At 37.9% G+C, this 22200-nt stretch overlaps 1 protein-coding gene across 3 annotated transcripts; it reads right to left on the bottom strand.

Annotated features, from left to right (window-relative positions):
• Positions 1–907: 907 nt before the first annotated feature.
• Positions 908–20808, bottom strand: BUB3 (BUB3 mitotic checkpoint protein). Of its 3 annotated transcripts, XM_042460087.1 has the most exons (9): positions 20674–20808; positions 16516–16710; positions 14583–14652; positions 12440–12591; positions 6940–7098; positions 5038–5215; positions 4426–4642; positions 2720–2764; positions 908–1377 (listed from the first exon to the last, which is right to left on the bottom strand). In XM_042460087.1, the coding sequence occupies exons 2-9, from the start codon at positions 16708–16710 to the stop codon at positions 1368–1370; spliced, it is 1026 nt and encodes a 341-aa protein (XP_042316021.1). In that variant the 5' UTR covers positions 20674–20808; the 3' UTR covers positions 908–1367. The 3 variants fall into 3 exon arrangements, with proteins under 3 accessions (XP_042316021.1, XP_042316022.1, XP_042316023.1); XM_042460088.1 differs by lacking the exon at positions 2720–2764; XM_042460089.1 differs by lacking the exons at positions 908–1377; positions 2720–2764 and having other exon boundaries at positions 4422–4642.
• Between the last annotated feature and the right edge of the window lie 1392 nt (positions 20809–22200).

A 22200-nucleotide genomic window follows, 5' to 3' on the forward strand; every position in this document is an offset into this window, starting at 1 on the left:
AGAGTACACCCAACCTTTACTCAGGAGTACAGGAGGCTCCATCATGCATACTGGGTTTGTCAGGCCAACTTAAAGGTCACACAAATGTGTTAAGATTTCAAGATTTCTCTTTATAAGGTAATGCAACACAAAAATAAGGCAAGGAACAGAGGGGAGAAAAGATAATGTAACCTTAAAGTCATGACATCTGCATAGTCAGAATATTAAGATAAAAGAGTGTATGTAACTGCAAACACTAAAAATAGGTTCTGCTGTTGTTGTTCTGATTGTACCTAGGGTTACTTCTAGAAGTGCTAAATAGGGAAAAAGATCACGCACTATTGAAACTGTAAGATCCAATCAGTATCTTTAGTTGTGCAAAGTAACCAATGCTTCCAAATAAAGTTGTTCATTATCATCTATGTAGGAAAATACATATAGAACATTTACTGAAGATTAAAAAACACATCAGATACAGGTACACATTATGCCTATGGAACTGGCACATGTCTAAAAACAATATCCTCCCCCCCCCCCCCCAAAAAAAAAAACCTTCTTAAAATGGTGTATCATGATTTCCACTCCTCAGTATTGCAAATTTTTAAAAATGAAAACAATGAGGGGATCTAATTTGCAAGGGGAAACAGTTGCAAAGTATTTATTGTACACTCTTTGTATGTGAATGTATGTTATGTAAGTACATTAGTATATAACACACACTTCTTTGGTTCTCACATTAAGTATGAAGGGCCAGACCAAATATGGTTTGACTGCTGTTAGTAAGATACTTTCTCTTCATCTTAGAATTTAAGATGTGTTTGCAAGAGAATCTACTGAATACATAATGCCCAACAAGAGACTATTAGTGTTTCCTTCACTAAAGCCAAGACGGAAAAGGTACAACATACTGCTGCCTTAGCAACAATAATTGTTTTGAAAATATTATTTATTCAAACAGTTAAGCCATTATTAAATCTGTACAAAAGTTCAACTACAAAAATGTAAGATTTCAAAGGAACAATCTGTCTTACAGAACAGTTTATTGTTCATGTGAAGAAAACACTGATTCCTGCATGTGCTAAAATAATAATATAGAGCAAGGATGGGGAACATGTAGTCCTCCAAATGTTGTTGACAACATCACTCACTGCTGGTTATGCTAGGTAGGGCTAATAAGCATTGCTATTCAATATTATCTGGATCAATAGATGTTCTTCACCTGTGATAAAGAGCACACTAAACTATTACACTAACACTAGTTTCATTGAAAGCATCATATTAAAACAAATCTTTATTTAATACAGTGGTTTATTTTAAACAAGTCTTGTCAGAAGTAGATAGGAGACATCTTATGAGGGAGACAGATATTGAAGCATGTTGGTCCGACGTTAAGTAGACCTGCAAATGAAGAAACACATTTCAGACAGCTGTTTATATTTCCTTAACATTCCAAATGAACCTTCAACAAGATGTCCAAACAAGTAATTTTCATACATTGGATGAATTTCAGACACACAGAGATGTTTACTCTTTCCTGGCATTTTCAAATTTCTCAAGAGTTAAAACATCATTGTAACAATTTACAACATGATACAAGATTACTTCCATGCATTACTGCAAGAATTTCAGCATCTGGATAAAGGCTGGCATAAGCAACATGTCAGAAAAACATATTGTTTCAGAAATTCATTTAAAGCCAGTAACAAGTCGAAAAAGATGCCTGTCTAAATGCATTGCAATTACGTTACAATTATTTTGCAAATACACAGATATGCTCTGCCTTGTCTCAGCTCATTACCAATTCAAACAATTTGCCCTTCTGGGATCAATTGTTTGCTAATAAATAATTGTTTGCAGCCACAAAATGATATTAAGTACTATTCTTATTAGTTTTGCTTCTACATCCTGTAATAAGATTCAAAACTAACTAATTCCCAAGAGTCTAACCTTAACCTTGCTGTGTTTAACAACCCAGGAAATGATGAACCATCTGTTTCAGAAAATAATGGACAGCCAAGAGGAAATATTGTTTAATTGTAGATTAACCTCCTCAGAAAGCAGAACGAAGCATCCCTATAATTAGCAAATACAACACAAGGCTAGAAACAGCTGAAATCAAAATGATATGGTCAGATCTTCAATCCACTGACAGCCATTTTCCATGTTACAGTTGTCATTTTGCAAGTCATTTGCAGGAGCAGTCCCACTTTAAAAAGTATAATGTGGGAATTGGATCCAAATATTTTTTTAATGTAATTTTCATTACACTGAGGTTCTGCATGTTTAACTCAACCTAAGAGATTCATACTACCCTAACAGTACAAAGTGAGATAACTGACAAACAAATCTGAAAGATGAACCAAAGGTCCAGTTAGGGCTAGTATCAAAAACAAATTGGGTCAATGAGGTACAATACGATTTATATCATTCATATGTTTTTGTTGTTTGTTTTGTACCATAACTTGAAATTTTAATAAGAGTTGTGAGCAAATTTAGAGGATATTCACTATCAGGACATCTTGGGGAAATTGATCACAATCAGTAACCTTCTCCAACATATTGCTTCCCTGCATCTCAATTACTGACTTGTTTTTTTTTAACTGAATTGCCATATGGAATCTTGGGAAAAGGGAAATACTGTAGCCCCTCCCAATTCATGGGGATCCGTTTTGAACCTTCCCCCCACGAACATGGTGACTCACAAATATTCGAGTCTCATGGAAAATAATGGCCTACGCACTTTATTTGATCCCTCTGGCGAAGAGCGAGACCGTGGACTCCAAGTCTGTGAAAAGGGAGGGACAAGTGTATAAATTTTGAAATAATAACTGCTGCTCTCAGGGATCCTGAATTTCTGCAGCATTTTTTCTGACATGCATTATGCTGCTGAAATCACTACTCAGATGAAATGGGTATGGAAAACGTTCTGGTCACTGATTTCCATGAAGACTAATAAAGGACTGTATAGTCTGGTTCAATTATAAATACTGTATGGAATACAGGTTGAATTTTCCTTACTCAGAATTCTGAAACCCAAAATACTCCAAAAACCAAAACTTTTTTCATGGATAGCTGAAACAGTGACACCTTTGCTTTCTGAAGGTTCAATGTACACCAACTTTGTTTTGTGCACAAAATTATTAAAATATTGTACAAATCTACCTTCAGGCTAGGTGTATAAGGTGTAAATGAACTATAAGTGAAATTAATTTTTAGACCTGGGTCCCATTCCCATGATATTAATGTATACATATGCAAATACAGGTATTCCAAATTCCAAAATCCAAAACACTTCTATCTCAAGCATTTTGGATAAGGGATACACAACCTGGGAATGCTGCATGATACAAATTACAAACAATGCATCAGGTGTTGAGACCACTCATAGTCTTCTTACTCTGTCAATTTTTTACTTAGGTAAATGAGTCTACACAAATCATATATGACTACATAAGCCCCTCTCCCTCACTTGTGTGATCACTCAGCACACACTTATACACACAGTAAAGAAGGAAGACAGCTTAGTCAAGAGCTCTGAATAGGAAACAGCATGAATGTATCTCCTTTGCTCTCCTGCATAATAAGAGAATTTACCATTTCAATGTTAGGTGTTCTTACTGTTTTACTAATATGCATGCATACAATATCATAAAGGACATTTCAGGTTTTTTCCCTACATGCAACTGTGTTCCCCCTTCCCTTCTCCCCTCTTCCATTCTGAAGACATTTATGGTAATAGTAGGCAGGCCAACAGTTGATAGTGGAAACAGTCAATACAAAAAGCTTCCAAACACAATTTTTGGAAAGACATTTTCTTGCCACTCCAATATGCTGAAGTTGCAAAACTGAATGTACGTGTAGCTAAGGAAAAAAAATTTCACAACACATCTAGCTTTTGTGTAGATTCTTGAGCTCTAGGCAATGAAAGTTATTTCCTTTGCTAGGTGACATAACATTGGTCATCAAACAGCTACACATCACTTTAAAATTCTTTTCTTGCAATTTATTCAATTCCTATATCCAGTTCAGCTGTGGCATATTGCAAATTACAGCCTAAATCTATGCACAAAAAGACTGCCGATAGTTTGAAATGTTAAAGATCCAATATAATTAGATTTGTCCATAGGAATTATCCTGAATTCCTCAAGTTAATTTTAAAGCAATGAGCTAGTAATAAATACTATGCTTTCATATAATAGTGCCTATTCAAGAAGAATGAGTTTGACATTCTTCTGCTACAAAACAAGTAGACAGTTTTATCCACCAGCCGTCTATCAACCTACGGATATTGAAAGCTTGGGGAGAACAAGATAAAATCAACTCCAGTCCTACTGTCAAGCTGCACTATCTACCATGAATCAATAATGCTATTCATGAATTTAGGGAAATTAATAAATCCTGGAATAAACGATAGAAAAAGCTCAAATACAGGTGAAGCATACTCACTTGGGTTTTGTTTCGGCATCTGTCACTTGGCGAATATAGATACCATCTTCAGGATGTTCAATGTCATCCATTTCATACATATATGATGATGCTATTGCAAGAGTGGTTCCATCATTACTGAAGGCTAGTGATGCTATACTGGTAGGATAGCGATGGAACTGGCAGAGTCTCTTTTTATTGAATGGATCCCAGATATTGACAAAACCATCAGAACCACCTACAGACAGATTTAGCATGAATAGGACAAACCATCACTTATTTCTGTAGTTTCTTACCATTAAGCCTGGACTGAGAAGTAAAATCTCAACTATTTTCTTCACAGGACTGTGCATGTAGTGCAAGAACTTAAGATATTTTGTCTAGGTTATTATAGAATAATGTCAAACACAACTGTCTTACCAGATTTACTATTGTGCAAACCAACTACAAAGTAGAATGATATGTTTCAGATTATAATTAAACTGTAAATTTGGGGTTGTTTAAAAGGAACTTATTAAAAAACTCACAGGAGAAAAGTACCATTTCACATGAACATGAGCAATATAACTGATGAATCTGATCACAGACTGTCAGTAATCAGCAACAATAAGATTAATTGTGTTTCTATATTACCTGTGGCAAATGTGTTATGGACATTGTGGAAAGAGATGGCATTAACTGGATAAATATGTTCAATGTTATTCTCCTTCAGTCTATGACATTTGAAAGCATATTTTTTCTTCTGCACCTCCAGACTTGGATCCAAATATTCAACTGCAACACGGCCTTCTATAGAGCTTAACACATAACCCTACAGGACACAAAAAGGATTGCTATTGCTAATCATATTTTTCATACACATACAAACTGTATAAACCGTAGACAATTCTGCATCTCACATTTTAATTACTGAAACCCACAAATGCACTCAAGTCCTAGAGATTCATGAACATTAAATGCCTTAAGAAAAAATTCCTAAAGAAACTGTACTTTAATAATTGTTACCTAATATTAAATCAAAGGCTTCCATAGTTTTTGTTGGTTTTTCGAGCTATGAAACACAAACTCCAGGCAATCTACAGACCAACCAAGAAAATCCAACAAATGCTGCGCTCAGCGAAAGACAGGAGAGACCCTCTCACAGCTGCAGGAACTTACTGTATACCATGCAGCTGTGGACAAATCTACATAGGGACCACCAAACAAGTGTTCAGACACAAATCAAGGAACACAAGAGACACTGCAGATTGGGCCAGCTGGGAAAAAACAGTATTTATTTATTTATTTATTTATTTATTTATTTATTTATTTATGGTATTTATACCCCGCCCTTCAGCCCTAAAAGCTATCAGAGCAGAACATATTATAAACCATCCTGGGCATAAAATGCTGTTTAAAAACACTGAAATTCTGGACCATGCCAAAAACTATCAAGTCAGAATGCACAGGGAAGCCATTGAAATCCTTAAACACCTGGTCAATTTCAGCAAGAAAGAAGAAACTCTTAACGTTAACCAAGTTTGGCTACCAGTCCTGAAAAACACCAAAAGCAAGATGCAGCAAATGCAAATGAAAGGCTAAGGGGGATTCCCAGTACACAATGGATCATTAAGTAAATAGACACCTTGTAGGCCTTGCCATTCAACAACAGAAAAATACACAGATTAAAATGCAAATCATTTTCCCTCCATCAACAGTATATATACCCCACTCTCTTCCATGCCAGCATTCTCTGAAGATGCCAGCCACAACTGATGGTGAAACATCAGGAATAAACTCTTCTAGAACATGGCTCATAGCCTGAAAAACCCACAAAAAACTAAGTCCTCTAATAGGATTCTGACATTACTGATAATTTATGAAAACAGACTGTGCGCACTAAGGCTTTTAAAGAATGAGAAAAGATCTCAAGAAACTACTTGCTGTGGTAAACCTTTGCTTGTAAATAATATCAGAAGAAATGTGGTTTCATATAATGCCTCCTCTGCATAAGATAAATCTGTATCTAATATATATCTTACCATTTACTATCAAAAGTTTTTTCCTTTCATTTTCTTCCACCTCAGAAAGAGCCTAAAATTATGGCTAGACACTACACTGAATCCCAGAGAAGGGAATAGTGAATCAAAGACTTTCTTGTTCAGATGTTAATTTTCTTTGCACCTGATAAGTTCATGCCTGGCCATAAAGGACTCCCAAGGAAATAGTTTTATGTAAGACCTGTAAAAGCATTTCCCAGAAAATGAGTTTTCTTGGAACCTGGCATCTATGCTAATCTAGTGGTTCCTGTATAATTCAAAACTCTAATCGTTTCAGAATTAACACAATAAAGTTATCATAGTTTTCAAACATCTTAGCAGTATCTAAATCTCAGAAGAAAATCAAATATATCATTTCTATTTTGTCAACAATAAAATGAACACAATGCAAAATAAAATAAGCAAGTCAACGATTAATCTCAACAGCTGATACAATGAAGACCATTTTTTCTTTCAGATGGCATTACAGTGAAATTCTGTGGCACAATTTAAATACCTGTTTGTTAGGAAATGCTCTGATGCAACGAGTTTGATATTTTAGACTTGATTCTCTTCTCTGTTGAACATAACCCATATTCCTTAAGTCCCACACCAGAACTCTCCGACCAGCTGTTCCCACTATCAGTCTGTCACCAGATACAGACAGTGTATACACCTTGGGGAAAAAATACAGAAGTAATATTATATTTTTCAGATTCACTGCAGGGGCTTGTTTTCAGTGTGGATATACAGTGGTACCCCGGGATACGAATGCGCCGCCTTACGAAATTTCCAGGTTACGAAAAAAATCCATTGAAAAAAACTGTTCCGGGTTACGAAGGTTATTTCGGGTTACGAAAAAAATTTTGGTGCTTTTCGGCGCTTTTTCGCACGAAATCACGGCTTTCGCTATTAGCGCCTATGGCTTTTTCGGCTTACGAAGATTTTCGGGTTACGAACGCGGCGGCGGAACGAATTAAATTCGTAACCCGGGGTACCACTGTAACACAAAAGAAAGTGTGTTCAATTAACACAGGGGTAGACAAAATACAGCCACATTTGAGATTCACACAACTGGTTTGCGGACCTGGCCTCCCCGGCTAAAAGTAGTAATTCACCAAAAGTATGCTTGCAGCCACTTCTGGTTTTGTTTTAGGGTTTGTTTGTTTTTTTGTTTGTTTGTTTTTGTTTTTTGTTTTTTGTTTTTTGTGAGGGAGATAATCTGCCCAAATCCTAGGGACTTCTCAGAGCAAAAATTGGCCCTAAACCCACCAAAGCAGCCCAACCCTGCCATACCACATTACAGGGAAAATGGGCCAAAATTGTCAGATTTAACTGCCCATGAAATGCAATCCCTGGTACCCTGCCCTATTAGGTAGTTACAATGTTGTAAATTAGGTTTATAATCTCTTAACTATTTGGCATTCACATTTACAATTATGACATGATTGCCATGACCACAAAGCCCTCAAACCGAATCTTAAGATCTAGGCAGGTATACTGAGGGACAGCGTTCTGCAGCACTGATGAACAGGACATGGAAGGACAATGGCTCCAGCTCCCTCCAATCAGCGAGTGGAGGTGTGACAAGGCATGCACCAACACATGTTACATCACTGCACATTGGTGGAAGGAGACGCAACACATCATCCTTCAACACGCCACTCACTACCACTGCAGACCTGTCTATCAATATAGATTTTGATGGTTGAATCAGATGGAGCATAGTCATGATATCATAGTTACAAGTCCAATGCAAAATCTTGGCATAAATTTCATATGTTCCTTATATGACACTGGCCCATATCATAATGCCAAAATCCTACTGCTTTGATTTCCAGAATGAATATAATTTCATTGTTCAATTATGTGATGAGCATGAAATGAAGGAAGTACAATGGATATTTTGTTTGTGGTTTTCATGACATCAATTAGGACTGTGAGACGTAATTCTCACTGAGTTTTCAGTTTTCACCATATAGATAAACCTGTGTCATTCAGGCTGCAAACGCAGGGCACAACTGTTTTGGTGCCTATCTTTCTTCAGTTCTCTTACATGCCTGAAATACATTTATCCATGTTTCATGGAAGACCTTTATTCTTCCATGCAGTCCAGAAACCTACAGAGACAAGCCTAACTTCCTAATGAGATTACACAAAATGCAACCATCTACATGTTGTTGGACTACACTCCCAGATACAGGTACAATGTTGCATCATCACTGTTGGACTCTGAGAGTAGAAAGCAGGACTGGGAGAAAAGGGTTTATTGGTGAGAAAAATGGACAGATAGGGAAGGAACAAACAGGCCCTCAAGCTGCCAAGAGTCACTTTGCCGTGGTGAGGTTATGAAGTAGAAGAGCATTTACAGCAGGATCACAAAAATAATTTATCCTAAAATTTCAGTCAGTAAAAATCTATACTAGCTAGGTGTTGATATTGTTGTTGTTGTGTGTCTTCAAGGAGTTTCTGACTTATGGCAACCCCAAGACAAACCTATCACGGGGTTTTCTAGACAAGTTTAATTCAGAAAGGCCTTGCCACTGACTTCCTCTGAGGCTGAGAGTGTATGACTTGCTCAAGTTCACCCAGTTGGTTTCCATGGCCGAGCAAGAACTTGAACTCTGGCCTCCAGTCCTAGTCCAACACTCAAAGCACTACTGGCTCTCAAGTGTTGATACAGTCATGTTAAAATTAACCTGGCTTTCAATTATGCCTAACTATCATTCAGTTTTACAGATCCATAGCCACAAACACAGAAAACCTGGCAAGTGGAAAAGACAAAGGTGTTACACTGAACATTATGCTTTTTACTAACACCAACTTCAATTATACAAGTACAGTGTGCTCTTGCCTTACTCAAGGGATACGTTCCGGACACACACACACACACACACACACACACAAACCCGCCTAAGGCAAATTCCGCATATGCTTCAGCCCCATTGAAAATAATGGAGTTTGTGTACGCAGCGGCGTGCGCGCCATTTCCTGGTTGTCACGCGGCTTTCAGCATAAGCTGAAAGCCACATATAGCATGCCTGCATATGACACGGGTGCACTATAATTTAGAGAACAATTCCATAGTCTTTTAAAATAAACTCATCCTCAAATCTGTTAAGACTACAATAAAAACTTAACTGCAAACTAAGAATTTAAACCATATCAGGCAAAATGCTTTCAATGTAATAACCTACTAAAAACTGGTTAGTGCTCACAAACTGTATCACTAAAGGCATCTTCTCATAATTCCATATCATTATGATGCAGTCTAGTATCCAATTACAAACTCTTTATTTCTAATGATCACTAGAACTAAGCACAAACTGAACTGTCCAATGTCTTGAGACTTTAGACAATAAACGCATATTTCACATTTTATATGACAACAGGAAATGTTTAAACGCCAATGATAAATCATATTATTATATATTCAGTACTTGACTATAGTATAAAATGTGATAACACAAAACACTAGTATGAAAAACTACATACAGAAAATATTACATCAAAAATATTATCTATCTTAAATCTTCTTTGCAAACAAACTGATGTCACTTCTGTAAAGTATTCTTTCTATATTCCACAGCCATAAATCAAATGAAACCAATGTCATGAAATAGGCTAGGTATACACATTTATCAGAGACAACATTTAAAAAAGTGACATAATGAACCTCACAGTACCAATAAGCAGCTTGATTCAGTGTGACTATCTATTATATGGCATTCTGTGAGCAATTCATCACAGTTTTCTACATGCTACATACAACTATAAATCACAAGAAAAACAATACAATTTTATTCTGATCAGATGGGCAGTGACTCCAATACTAAGCACCCAGACATGATGTGGCCTTGACTGTTTAAATACTTCCCTGTTAACAGCAGTAATGTGGTAGAAAACAGGAAGAACAAACATTTCACACTTGCAAGCATTTAATAATGAAAATGATCCGAAGACTAGCAAAAGTTCAGATAAAAAAATAATGAACACTATGAACACAATCAGTGTTCAGAAACAATTACTATACCATGAGACTATAGTGAACATGAAAGTTACAGAGTTCAAATTATTCTTTGGCGTCTGTTAAGGATCACAACACTTTACCCCAACCCAAATCTATTCCAGGACGCATGCCTATTACTTACATCTTACTCACTTTTAGACTCTGAATACAGACTAAGTAAATAACCAAGCTGTTATCATTAAACTTTCTGTTTACATTTATTAGTTATTGGAAAGATTTTTAACTTGCTATTCAAAGTGCACTGCTCTCACAAAGCAGTTTTCTAAGCTCTATGGGGCTGTACAGACTGGGCAAAAGGGCTGACGTCAAGGTGGAGTGGAGGTATGGCAGCCACCCACCGCATGCCCTGACTCTGCCTCCAAACCGCCATCATGCCACCCACTCAGCCTGATAGCGAGCAGCATTGCAGCACTCTGGTGGTGTGGCACCTATATGCTGTGCGCCAAAAGGAGCGCCGAAAATTGCCACCACAGTGTTTAGGACACCCTTTTTCCAGCCCAAAAAGAAGGGGCATTTTGCCGCTTCTTTTTGGCCCAGAAAAACGCCAGATTGAGGCTGCGGCATGTAGCTGCTGTAGCCCTGATCCAGCACTCAAAGGGGCCGTCTGTTTAGGCCCTAAGTCACATGAAAACATAGTTACAGTTTTAAAATTGGAAAAAATAGCAGCTCAGAGTACTTCTCAAGCACAGTGCAACCAAATGTAGACTGGAATAAGTGTGTTTTCAGAGAATTTGGGTTTGTTTGGTTTTTTTCATTGTAAGCCAAAAAAATGAGATCAAATCTATCTTCTGCAACTGAAAGTTCAAAGATAACTTAATTGTATTTTAATGATAAATGTTTGTATGTTTTATGTAAATTGTACAATACTTTTTAATTCTGTAAGCTGCCTTGAATGCCAATTTCCCCAGAGAATGTGATATAAAGTGAGGAAACAATATTAATATGTTCTGAGCAGCTCCTATAAACATTCCAGTTGCTGCATTCAGCACCAGTTGTAATTTCCTCACAATCAAGGGAAGCCCCACACAGGGCACATTAACAGGGTTTAATCCAGATGTAACCAAAACAATCATAACTGATTTTAAAAAACAATACTTGATACCTATATCAGTACCAGCTCCACAAAAACTACTGGATCCAAGAGCATTTCCACAGTGTGTACATTATTTGTTCCACTGCAGAAAGTACAACACCAATGAAGAGTCAGATTTAAACTTCCATCCATGTGATAGTATTTGGATGTACAGTATCTCAAATTCAAATTGAATTTGTAACGGTAAGTCACTTTTTTTAGCTGTGCGCTAATCTCCATGATTTCTACAAAACTGCCTCTCTAATATTCACACAACAGTTGACTATGCAAATAAATTGATCTGGTTCACACTAAAGAAAAATATTGGCCTAAATCTTATGCAAAGTTAGAGGAAGAGTGTGCAATCTGGAGTTCTGGTGACTCTTCCAGTAGTTCACAAGTATTAGTTCTTGTGATATCTAGCCATACTACTTGTTGTACAACTGGAAACTGCACTGTATTATCTGGCAGTATTAACCTGGTTTGATATCCTGTCTTCTTGACCAACTGTAATTTATAATAAAAAAAAAGTACAAGTACAAAACAGAAATTACAGTTGAGAAGAATCCAGAAATGGAAGCTCTCCATCTTCTTTTGCTCTTAACCATGGGTTGCTGTTATATCAGAATCAGGCCATTGTAAAAAAAAAAAACTGAAAAATTAAATTTGTTCTGATGTAACTGAAAAAAACCCTTAAGAAGTCTGTAATTTTGCACTCATATTTTTTCTGATTAGCTCATTAGTTAATTGATTAGGTCAATTAATAATTGGAAAGGCATTAATCCTTTAAATCTCAAAATGCATTCCCAAATTGTATTAAAAATTATGTCACTGACAGTGTGATCCTATGAATGTCTGCTCATGATATTCAACAGGTTTAATTCTAATAAGTAGAATTGTTACCTAAATACAAACCTTTTCAGGCTGAGAAAAAGTTCCTGCATTACAGGGTGTTCTGGGGTCCCATAACTTGACTGTTTGATCCCAACTCCCTGTTACCATTACATTCACCTCTGGGCAATATTCTACACATCTGATAGGAGCATCATGTGTGCCAACAAGATTTTCTGTTAAAAAGAAAAGGAGATTAATACACATAGCTATACTAGTCTTATTGGAAACCAAATTTAATGAAAAGAAGAGAGAAATATTCGTACAGCAGTCAGAGTCTTATGTGTCACTCACTAATGTATGTGCACACTGGGGCATCTTTCAAAGGACGCTTGATCCTCTAATCTTTGCAATAGATATACGCTTTTGAAGTGTTAAATGTAGACTAATAGATATCAACTTAGTATTTCAAAGAAGCTTAAGGAGAGAGTTGGTACCCATGCAGAGACTTTCAAACAAACAAAAGAGATTTGTGCACCTAGCTCTGCTGGATTCCTCTGAAAATGTTAGCCATGAATGACATGCTATAAAGAACTAATAATTGGTGAATGTGGCATGACTGCATTAGTTCATGCCTTTTCCTCTTGTGAGTTATCAGCCACTTCCAACAAAAGATTGTCAATAAAACCTCTATTCCACATCATCATCCATTTTATCTATGTACTATACAGTATTAAACTGTTTTAGAAGCTTTTAAAGTGAACTTGAATACTTATCCTATAATACCTTACTTTCTTTCTTCAGCTTGGGAAAGAAACAAATTACTGGACTTTTAATCCTCTACTGGTTATTTTAAATAGCTTTTTCCTCCACAGTATTAGCTCAAGTCTCCAATATCTTTAAAGACTTCAAGCAACCCACACCCTGGAAGTATCTTATCCCCTTTACAATATCACAGCATCTAATTTCATCCTCTGAAGCCATCTGAGTAGCTTTTAGGACATGCTGCTAGACTGCTAATATCCAAATCAGAAGCACATATGCTACTAGTGCAAAGCCTTGAAAAAAAGCTGATAAATGCTTATATGGAACAGCACCTAAGAACAGCTGGGCAGCTGCCTTCTGCATTAACTGCAGCTTCCAGATCATGCTCAAGAATTGCACCACACAGAACATATCACAGTAACTGGATAACCTTATTTATCTTCCATTTCCATGTACCAACCACAACAGCCACTTGTTATCTTTGAAGTAGATCTGTGGTTGAGGAGCAGATAGCATGTCAATCTACAATTATGTACTCATATCACAAAAATTCAAGCAACAGTTTTCTCCATCACAACCGCCAAGAACTCTTCAAATATAAGCATTTTGTAAGATAACCTTTTATGGAGAAAAAAATTGTCTATGTGCATTATTTCTTCCCATTACCCCTTTAAAAAGGTCTGAAGTCCCACATTATACTTTTTGAACAAAAGCAACCCTGAAGAGGACATTGGAGGAGGTGCTAAAAATCTCCCAAATACTGGGTTGCATACTGAGAGGGTATGAACTCAGTGCTCCTGATGGTTTGAAAATAGGATTGTGCCCACCTTTTTGACTAAAGTGAAGAAGACTGTAAAACTGAACTCTGGGATTTTAAATTACCCATAAATACATTTCTGGGAAAAGGAAGAACAAATTAAATCGTCACAGCTAGAAAAACTACTGTATGTAATGTGTTACACAATGTTGACAGTCCCCTGCTCCTCCTTTTAAACTTATGTATGCAGATAGAAAGAAAGCCACAGGTTCTTATTACAATGTACTAACCCTCTCCTCCTTAGCAGACTAAAACCGTGTACTGTTTAATAAAGCATTAAATACATAAAATAAAACCAAGAGGAGCACGGTATGGCAATAAATGGAACCACAAAGACTACTCAGATAAAACCATATGGCATAATAAATATCAACCTCTGCAACTGCAGGAAAAAGAAAACATTTATATTTCACTTTAATATTATCTCTACTAATACCTGAGGAAGTGCAGCCACCATATCTTTCTGCTTTCTATTCAATACTTTTCTGTTTTCTATTTCAGCACAATCCTATACATGCTTACTCTGAATGCTATAAATGGGGCTTGTTTCCAGGGATATAGGTGTAGGATTGCAACCCTATTATTGAAGAACAGTCTGTTTTATCCTACTTCTACAGACTTTACTGCATTTCAAGATTAGTTTACCTTGATCGGTGTTTAAGTCATGCATTTTTAACTGTCGATCTAATCCTCCACTCCAGGCATGTGTGGGATCCTTGAAAAGAAAAAAAAACAAAGTTATATCCTGTATCTGTAACTGAACTGACAAATATTTAAAATGTACTTTTAAAAAATCCTCTTGCAATGTTCCTCAGAGATCAATAAAACAAAGACTTAGTAATAGCACAGCTCTTCCTGATTCATACATGAAAGAATCTGGAAAAGGGGTTTGGCATTGCTAATCTTCTGGCTACAGCAAACTTCTTTCCCATTTTCTTTAAGCCCAAAACAGAATAGATCAGGTGAATAAACAGTATGGGGCTGCACATCACTCAGGATACTTAAAAATTATCTACACAGTAAACTGAAACTCATCCTCTGCACAAACAGCTTCAGATACTTCACTAGAGTATGGACATTTCTAAATATTCAGTGCATTTGACACAATACTCCGATATCATTGCTGAAAATTTAATTAATCTGGATGAGATACTGAGGCACAAGAAGTATATAGGAACTACAGTACTTGTAACATACAAAAGCAGCAGAATAATAAAGAAACAATGTGACTGGTTTCCCATATTTCCATGTAGGTTTTCACCCAACATTGTTTTTAAGAAGGACTGTCAATGAATTTTTAAAATGTTGACAAGCCCCTTCTGGCCTGGGAGGGAGCGAAAGGACAGGCCCAACGCCATCGGCCCGGCCTTGATTAAGAAAAAGAGCCTTCCCTCCAATCCATCTGCCTTGGTCCAGGCCTCAGAGGGAGAGAAGAATGCTGGACCTGATCCCCTAACCCCCCCCCCCCCCCCATTCCCTTCTCTTTTTGTGTCGTGTCTTTTTAGATTGTAAACCTGAGGACAGGGAACTGTCTATTATCCCCTCTGTTGTAAGCTGCCTGGATTCCCAGTGATTGGGTGGCATATAAATAAATCCTATTATTATTATTATTATTATTATTATTATTATTATTATTATTATTATTTTAACTGATACAAACATATAATTATTATTTTGATTGATTTTTCTGCTCACAAAGGCCCCAAAGGATGCATAAACAAAGAGATATGAAATAAAAAATTATAAACACATTTTAAATTGGTGTTTTAAAAGCCAAAGTTCTGCCAAAATAATATAGCTCTTGACTAGCTGTCAGAAGCTCAATATGGATGGAGGATATCTCACTTTTTAGTGAAAATGCAACTCTGCGGTCAACGTCTGAGAGACACTGACCACAGAACTGCACTGGAAGAGCAACAAAGGCCTAGTAGAGTATTCGCTCTAGGAATCTCTAGGTCTAGGGAGGGTTGAGTGTACTGCTGAATTAGCTCCTCTGGCAACTCCTATCAGTCAAAATGGACACATTTTTGTCTTCACTTCTCCAAGAAATTTGTGCATATTATCTGGTTGACCAAACAGAATCTTATAAATCTAAAAAGTAATTGCCTCACTTACAAACAAAACAAAATCTAACTTTAATGTGAAGCAGAACAGATATAACCAAATTAATGGGATGTATTTGCTGATTACCAAAATCTGGGTTAAATAATGTCTTTAAAAGAATTAGGCCTATTTTAAATAAGTTTTCTCTAAAGTAGAGAAAGCAATTCTTTTCCTTCTCCATACTATGTAGAGAAAAACACCAATCTGACAACAGCTTTAAAACACAGTAGTATGTTCCACCAATTCATCAAAAAAAACCTATACACCAGATATTAGCAGGTAAGGTGACTGCTCCTCCACAGTCTTCTGGCTTCAAGACAGGTCATCTCAGGCAAGAGCCTGCTGCTACAATACAAATTGTGCCATGGAGTCCAGTCTAAAGCTTTATCTACCAAGTGAACCAATCATATCATCCATCTCCTCCTGTTCATACGTCCAGGAGTCAATAACACAAAATGGTAAAATAAACACTTACATAAAAGGCACAGTCAAGCACAGCTCCTGTGTGTTGATACTTGAGCCTCATGCTGTTGGCAGGAACATCATACAATCGAACAGAAGTGTCCCAAGATGAAACGAGCAAAAACTGAGATGTGTTGGGACTGAATTTCACTGATGAGATTCCATCTTCTGGTGGTTGGTTCAACTTAAATTCATTTGACCCAGTCATCTGAATAAGAGTTTACAAAAGTTAATTCTAGATTTTGAAAGTATTTTCTGATCTTTGTCTAAAACTGTTAGAAGAGGAATTACATCAACAGCTTTTATGAAAAAAGTTCTATTAAATAACTTGCATTTTTGTAACAATGTTTATAGTTTAAATCTTCACAACAAAAGAATTATGTTTACCCATTCAAATGCAAAATATTTATACTGGCTAATCATCTTGTTGTTTGACTGCAAATTCTATAAGCTGCAGTCCACACAGCCAATGGTGAGAAGCAATGGGAGCTGCAGGCCAACATCCGTACGCTCACAAATTGGCTATCCCTACTCTAGATCGACATTTACCAGCCTATAGGTTGAACTATAAGCCAGCCCTTGAGTTGGCAATGTCAAATTGCAAAAATAAATAACTAATAAGCAGAAACCTGGTTGCCCAGCCCAGCCCATTCTTTCTTAGATTCAAGCTAACTGGTGCTTCCAAAGTAAATGATACACTTGAAAGACTGTGGGGCTCAACAGATCACCCTTTTTAGCGCCGGATTGGGGCCACGGAAATTACATGCCATGGCCCCAATCTCACTTTTCCATCCCAAGAAAGGGCTCCATAGGCGCCAGTGCACGCTTTTACATGCTCCTTTGGTGCTGGGTCATGTAGATGCAGTGCCAGAGGAGCGCCATTACGCTACACGCCCTGTGGCCCGGTGCATGGCACCATGCCAGCCTGGTGGTGGAGTCAGGGGTGTATCATGTGGTTGCCATGCTCTGATTCCGCCCCCAGACCAGCCTTAACGACCGGTATATACAGCCCCATATACACATAAACACGCATACAGAAAGAGAGAGATGTGTGCCTGAATACACAGATGCACACACATATTCTTGCTGTCATTATGTACCTTCAAATCATTTCCAATTCATGGTTAGACTGGCACCATTTGTTCAGTGGTTTGCTATTGCCTTCATATTTACATATATGTGGGTGTGCATTTGTGCGCAAGAGTGCACAGTATATACATATACATGTGAGTGTGTGTGTGTATACACACGTGTGTATACACGTGTGAGACCATGTGGTGTAGTGCTTTGAGTGTTGAACTATGACTCTGGAGATCAGGGTTCAATATGAGAAATGCCAAAATCTGTATAAAGTTGTCCCTCTGTTTTCACGGGCGATCGATTCCAGACCCCCCCCCCCCCCGGCAAAAACAGAAACCTGCCTATATTAAAACCCCACTGGCTTGAATGGCCAAGCGCCAATGGGCCTCACCCTTCCGTGAATAATCGAGACCGCAGACTTCAAGTCTGCAAAAGCAGAAGGGGCGACTGTACTGTTATTAGGCTAACTAGAAGGGCACAAATGGATTATCTAATACAGAGTGTGCTATAGTGGCTTGAGACATAGGCTCCAGACTATGACTCTGGAGACCAGGGTTTGAATCTCTGCTTGACCATCAAATCCACTGGATGACCTTGTGAAAGTCACACTCTCTCAGCCTCAGAAGAAAAGTGGAGAGTCGTTGGAAGAGTGGAATTTTCCCCAATCAGGGTTAGGCTGGCTGCAACGGTGGGGGCCTGCCTGATGAATGACTATAAAGGGGAGGAGCTCTTGAAAGGCGTATGAGGGTCTCATGTACTGTTAGAAGTGAAGTAATGGAATTCAGACTTCCATGTAAGGAATAGCAAGTTAAAATGAAAGAAGCTGTTTAGCAAAATATATGAGTGCATCATTTGAGAGCTGAAGAGCTAGTTCAGGGTGGCTCATACAAGGCTCATACCCGCCTTGTTCTGAGGGGATGTGAACTGTGAATTGAGCCAGACTTTCTCAGATACATAGTCCTGGTGAAAGGTGAATTATAATAACTTGTTTTAAGAAAAAGCAGAAAGCAAGTTGAATTGAAACGAAGTCAGTGAGGGAACTGGAACAAAGGCAGTTTGTAAGAAGTGAAGGGATGTACACAATGAAACCACACAGTCTGAGAGCCAGCTGTAAAAAGATACTAACTTAAGTTCTATCTGTAAATAAAACTTGTATTTCTTCTTGTTTACAGAGGAGTGGCATGAGGTAGTTTATATTAAAACACTTAATAGATTAAGGACACTGGGAGCCCATCTCTGAGTCACTTATTAAGAAAAGGAACTGGGGCCAGTAAAAGGACCAAGTATGAAAGGGATATTTCCACGGAAAGAAAAGCCTCAGACTATGTTTTAAGGGGAAAAGAACCTGTGGGCCTAAAGGTCACAGTGGCAAAGGCAAACAAATCTTGCCAAGAAACCCCCATAGTAAGTTCTCCTTAGGGTCACCATATGTTGGAAAGCAACAGCACAACACACAAACATGTACCTATATATGCACATACATATACGTGTGGAAATACATAAATATTTCCTTTTGTGTGCCTTCAAGTTGTTTCCAACTTATGGCAACCCTAAGTTGAAGCTATCACAGGGGTTTCTTGGCAAGATGTGTTTAGAGGGGCTTTGCCATTGCCTTCCTCTGAGGCTGAGAGAGTGTGACTAGCCCAGGGTTGCCCAGTGGGTTTTCATGGCTGTGCTGGGAACTGAACCCTGGTCCCCAGAGTCCTAACCCAACATTCAAACCACTACACCACACTGACGCTCACATATATGCATACATTATTTTTAGTTTAGTTTATTATTTATTCATTTATTTTGTGGTTTTTCCACCTTCATGGGGGTCCACATATGTGGCTTTCACTTTTGCGGATGTAATTGTTTGTGGTTTCAATAAATGTGTTCTCTCTAGGTCCTCCAGTTCAGTTCTGCCAGAAGCTGACCATGGAGTTGTGCTGGAGAACCTAGGAGCTCCTCTAGGCATTTGTAGGTCCTCCAACATGGTTCTGTGATCAACTTCTGGCAGATGCTGACCCCAGAGCTGCACTGGAGCACATGGGGATTCCTAGAGCAGTGTCCTCTCAGGGAAAAAGAGCTGTGCTTTGTTTGTTTTTCCACATTCACGGGGGTCTTATGCCCATACGACCAGCAAATGTGGAGGGATCACTTTGTGTGTGTGAAATATGTATCTTATATATATGTATATACTGTGTATAATATGATATGTATTGTATAGAGTCCTGGTGGTGTAGTGGTTAAATGCCTGTACTGCAGCCTTTCCCTGACAAACCACAAGGTTGTGAGTTCAATCCCAGCCAAGGGCTCAGGGACCACTCAGCCTTGCATCCTTACATAAGTAGCTAAAATGAGTATCCAGCTTGTTGGGGAAATTAGTTTACACATTGCAAACCGCTACGGGTTCACTGATAAGCAGTTTAGAAATTTTATATATATATATATATACATATATATATATATATATATAAGCACATATATATATATAAGCACATATATTATATATATTATATTTTAGTATATGTATATGTCTTATATAAATATATGTATTTATATTTTATTATATATAGAGACATGCACACATACATATATAAATATATGTATCATATATATATATATATATATTATTGTATGGAACACACTCACAAATATATATACTATATTATGTGTGTGTGTGTACTTTAGCTACTATAATATATATATATATATATATAGGCGCTCGCACATATATATTAAAAAAGACACAGACAAATACGAATATATAAATATATGTATGTATCTTGTGTATATATGTGTGTGTGTGTGTGTATATATATATATATATAGTGTATGTATTTTATACCTAATTTTATATATATATATACACACACACACATATACACACACACCTCTTCCTCGGAGATACGGGGACGGGAATGGCGCTAAGGGAGGGAGGGAAGGAAGGAAAGGGAAGAGGAGGAGAAGGAGGAGGCGATCCGTGGCTTCCCTCCGGCCCAGAGGAGGCCTGCATCCTCCCTCCGAGGGCCCCGCGAGGCCCAAGGCCAAGGAAGCCCCCGAGGCGCATGGGGCTCCCCGTGGCCCCTTCCCGCTGCCTTCTGACCTTGTCCTCCAGGGTTCTGCCGTCCGGGGCCTCAGAGCCTCCCTTCGCCAACCGACGCTTTCCTCCCACTCAGACCCGCGCGCGCGACACCCAGACCGCAGAGCCAACAGCCGCGATGGACGGGGTCCGCGGGAGCTGATTGGTCGGTTTGAAATGACGCGCACGCCACGCATGCGTAGCCACGCTCTGCGCGTCCAGCCCCGCCTCCCCGGTTTCCGTCCTAGACTACAACACCCAGCATGCAACGGGCTCCAGCGAGTCTTTGTGGAGGAGGAGACCTTGAGCCCCTGCGGCCTGGTCCTGGTCCCACAGCCTTTGTTGTGCTTTTCTTAACAAACGTCTGCCTGTGTGGAGACCCATTGAAGCCCCTTGTTTCCTCTTCTTATTTATTATGTGGATTTTATACGTTATATATAGATAGAAATAGATGTAGATAAATATAAATATATATATATATATATATATACACACACACACACACAAATATGTAAATACACATACATATGTATAAGTACAGTATCTGTATATATCTTATGTGTGTGTATTTTATACTTTACCATATATCTATACATACACATATATAAACACATATTAATATATGTATATATATATATATATATAAATCTATGTAATTTATACTATATATATATAAACACACATATCAATATATGTTTATATGTTGTATATATATAAATATTTGTATTTAATATTTTATCATATATATATATATATATATGACACACACACATATATATATGCCTTTTATATATAAATGTATGTATTTTATACTTTATCATATATATGCACACATATATATAAATATACGTATTTTATATTTGCACATGTTTTCCTAGGCTGCGTCCGCACTCCAGAAATAATCCGGTCTGAGGCCGCTTTAACTGCCCTGGCTCAATGCTGTGGAATTCTGGGAACTGCATTTTTGCGAGACATTTAGCCTTCTCTGTCAGAGAGCCCTGGTGCCATAGCAAACTACATTTCCCAGGGTCCCTTAGCCTTGAGCCAGAGCAGTTAAAGTGTAGTCAACCCGGATTATTTATGATGTGTCTTCTGCTCAATGCCAGGATCTCACACCAAAGCCCCTCCTGCTGGCCTTTCAATAACAATAACAACAACAACAACAACAACAATAAATAGATCTCAAAACAAGAAAGGGATTTCGAAAGCTGCTTCAGACTGACAGATTTATTAAGGGTGAAAGCCTAATAAAAACAAACCGAGGTCTAACCACCCATATTTTCTTCTATCAGGTTGTCATATGTGTGTGATATAGGATGGGTGACACCTGGCTGACCGAGACGACATGTGAAAGGGATTTGGGAGTCCAAGTAGACCACAAGTTGAACATGAGCTAACAAGGCCACTGCAATTTGAGGCTGCATCAACAGAATTATGGTGTCTAAATCAAGGGAAGTCATAGTGCCACTCTGTTCTGCCTTGGTCAGGCCCCACCTGGAATACTGTCTCCAGTTCTGGGCACCACAATTAAAAAGGACATTGAGAAACTGG

Source organism: Sceloporus undulatus, chromosome 3 (genome assembly GCF_019175285.1).
Source record: "Sceloporus undulatus isolate JIND9_A2432 ecotype Alabama chromosome 3, SceUnd_v1.1, whole genome shotgun sequence".
Lineage (NCBI taxonomy): Eukaryota > Metazoa > Chordata > Lepidosauria > Squamata > Phrynosomatidae > Sceloporus > Sceloporus undulatus.

Coding starts and splice junctions, on each gene's coding strand:
- BUB3 (XM_042460087.1), bottom strand. CDS start 16,710: ATGACTGGGTCAAATGAATTTAAGTTGAACCAACCACCAGAAGATGGA. Junction 14,653..16,515: donor TGCTTGACTGTGCCTTTTAT/GTAAGTGTTTAT, acceptor TTTCTTTTCAAG/GATCCCACACATGCCTGGAG. Junction 2,765..4,425: donor GATGCCGAAACAAAACCCAA/GTGAGTATGCTT, acceptor CCCTTTTCACAG/ACTTGGAGTCCACGGTCTCG.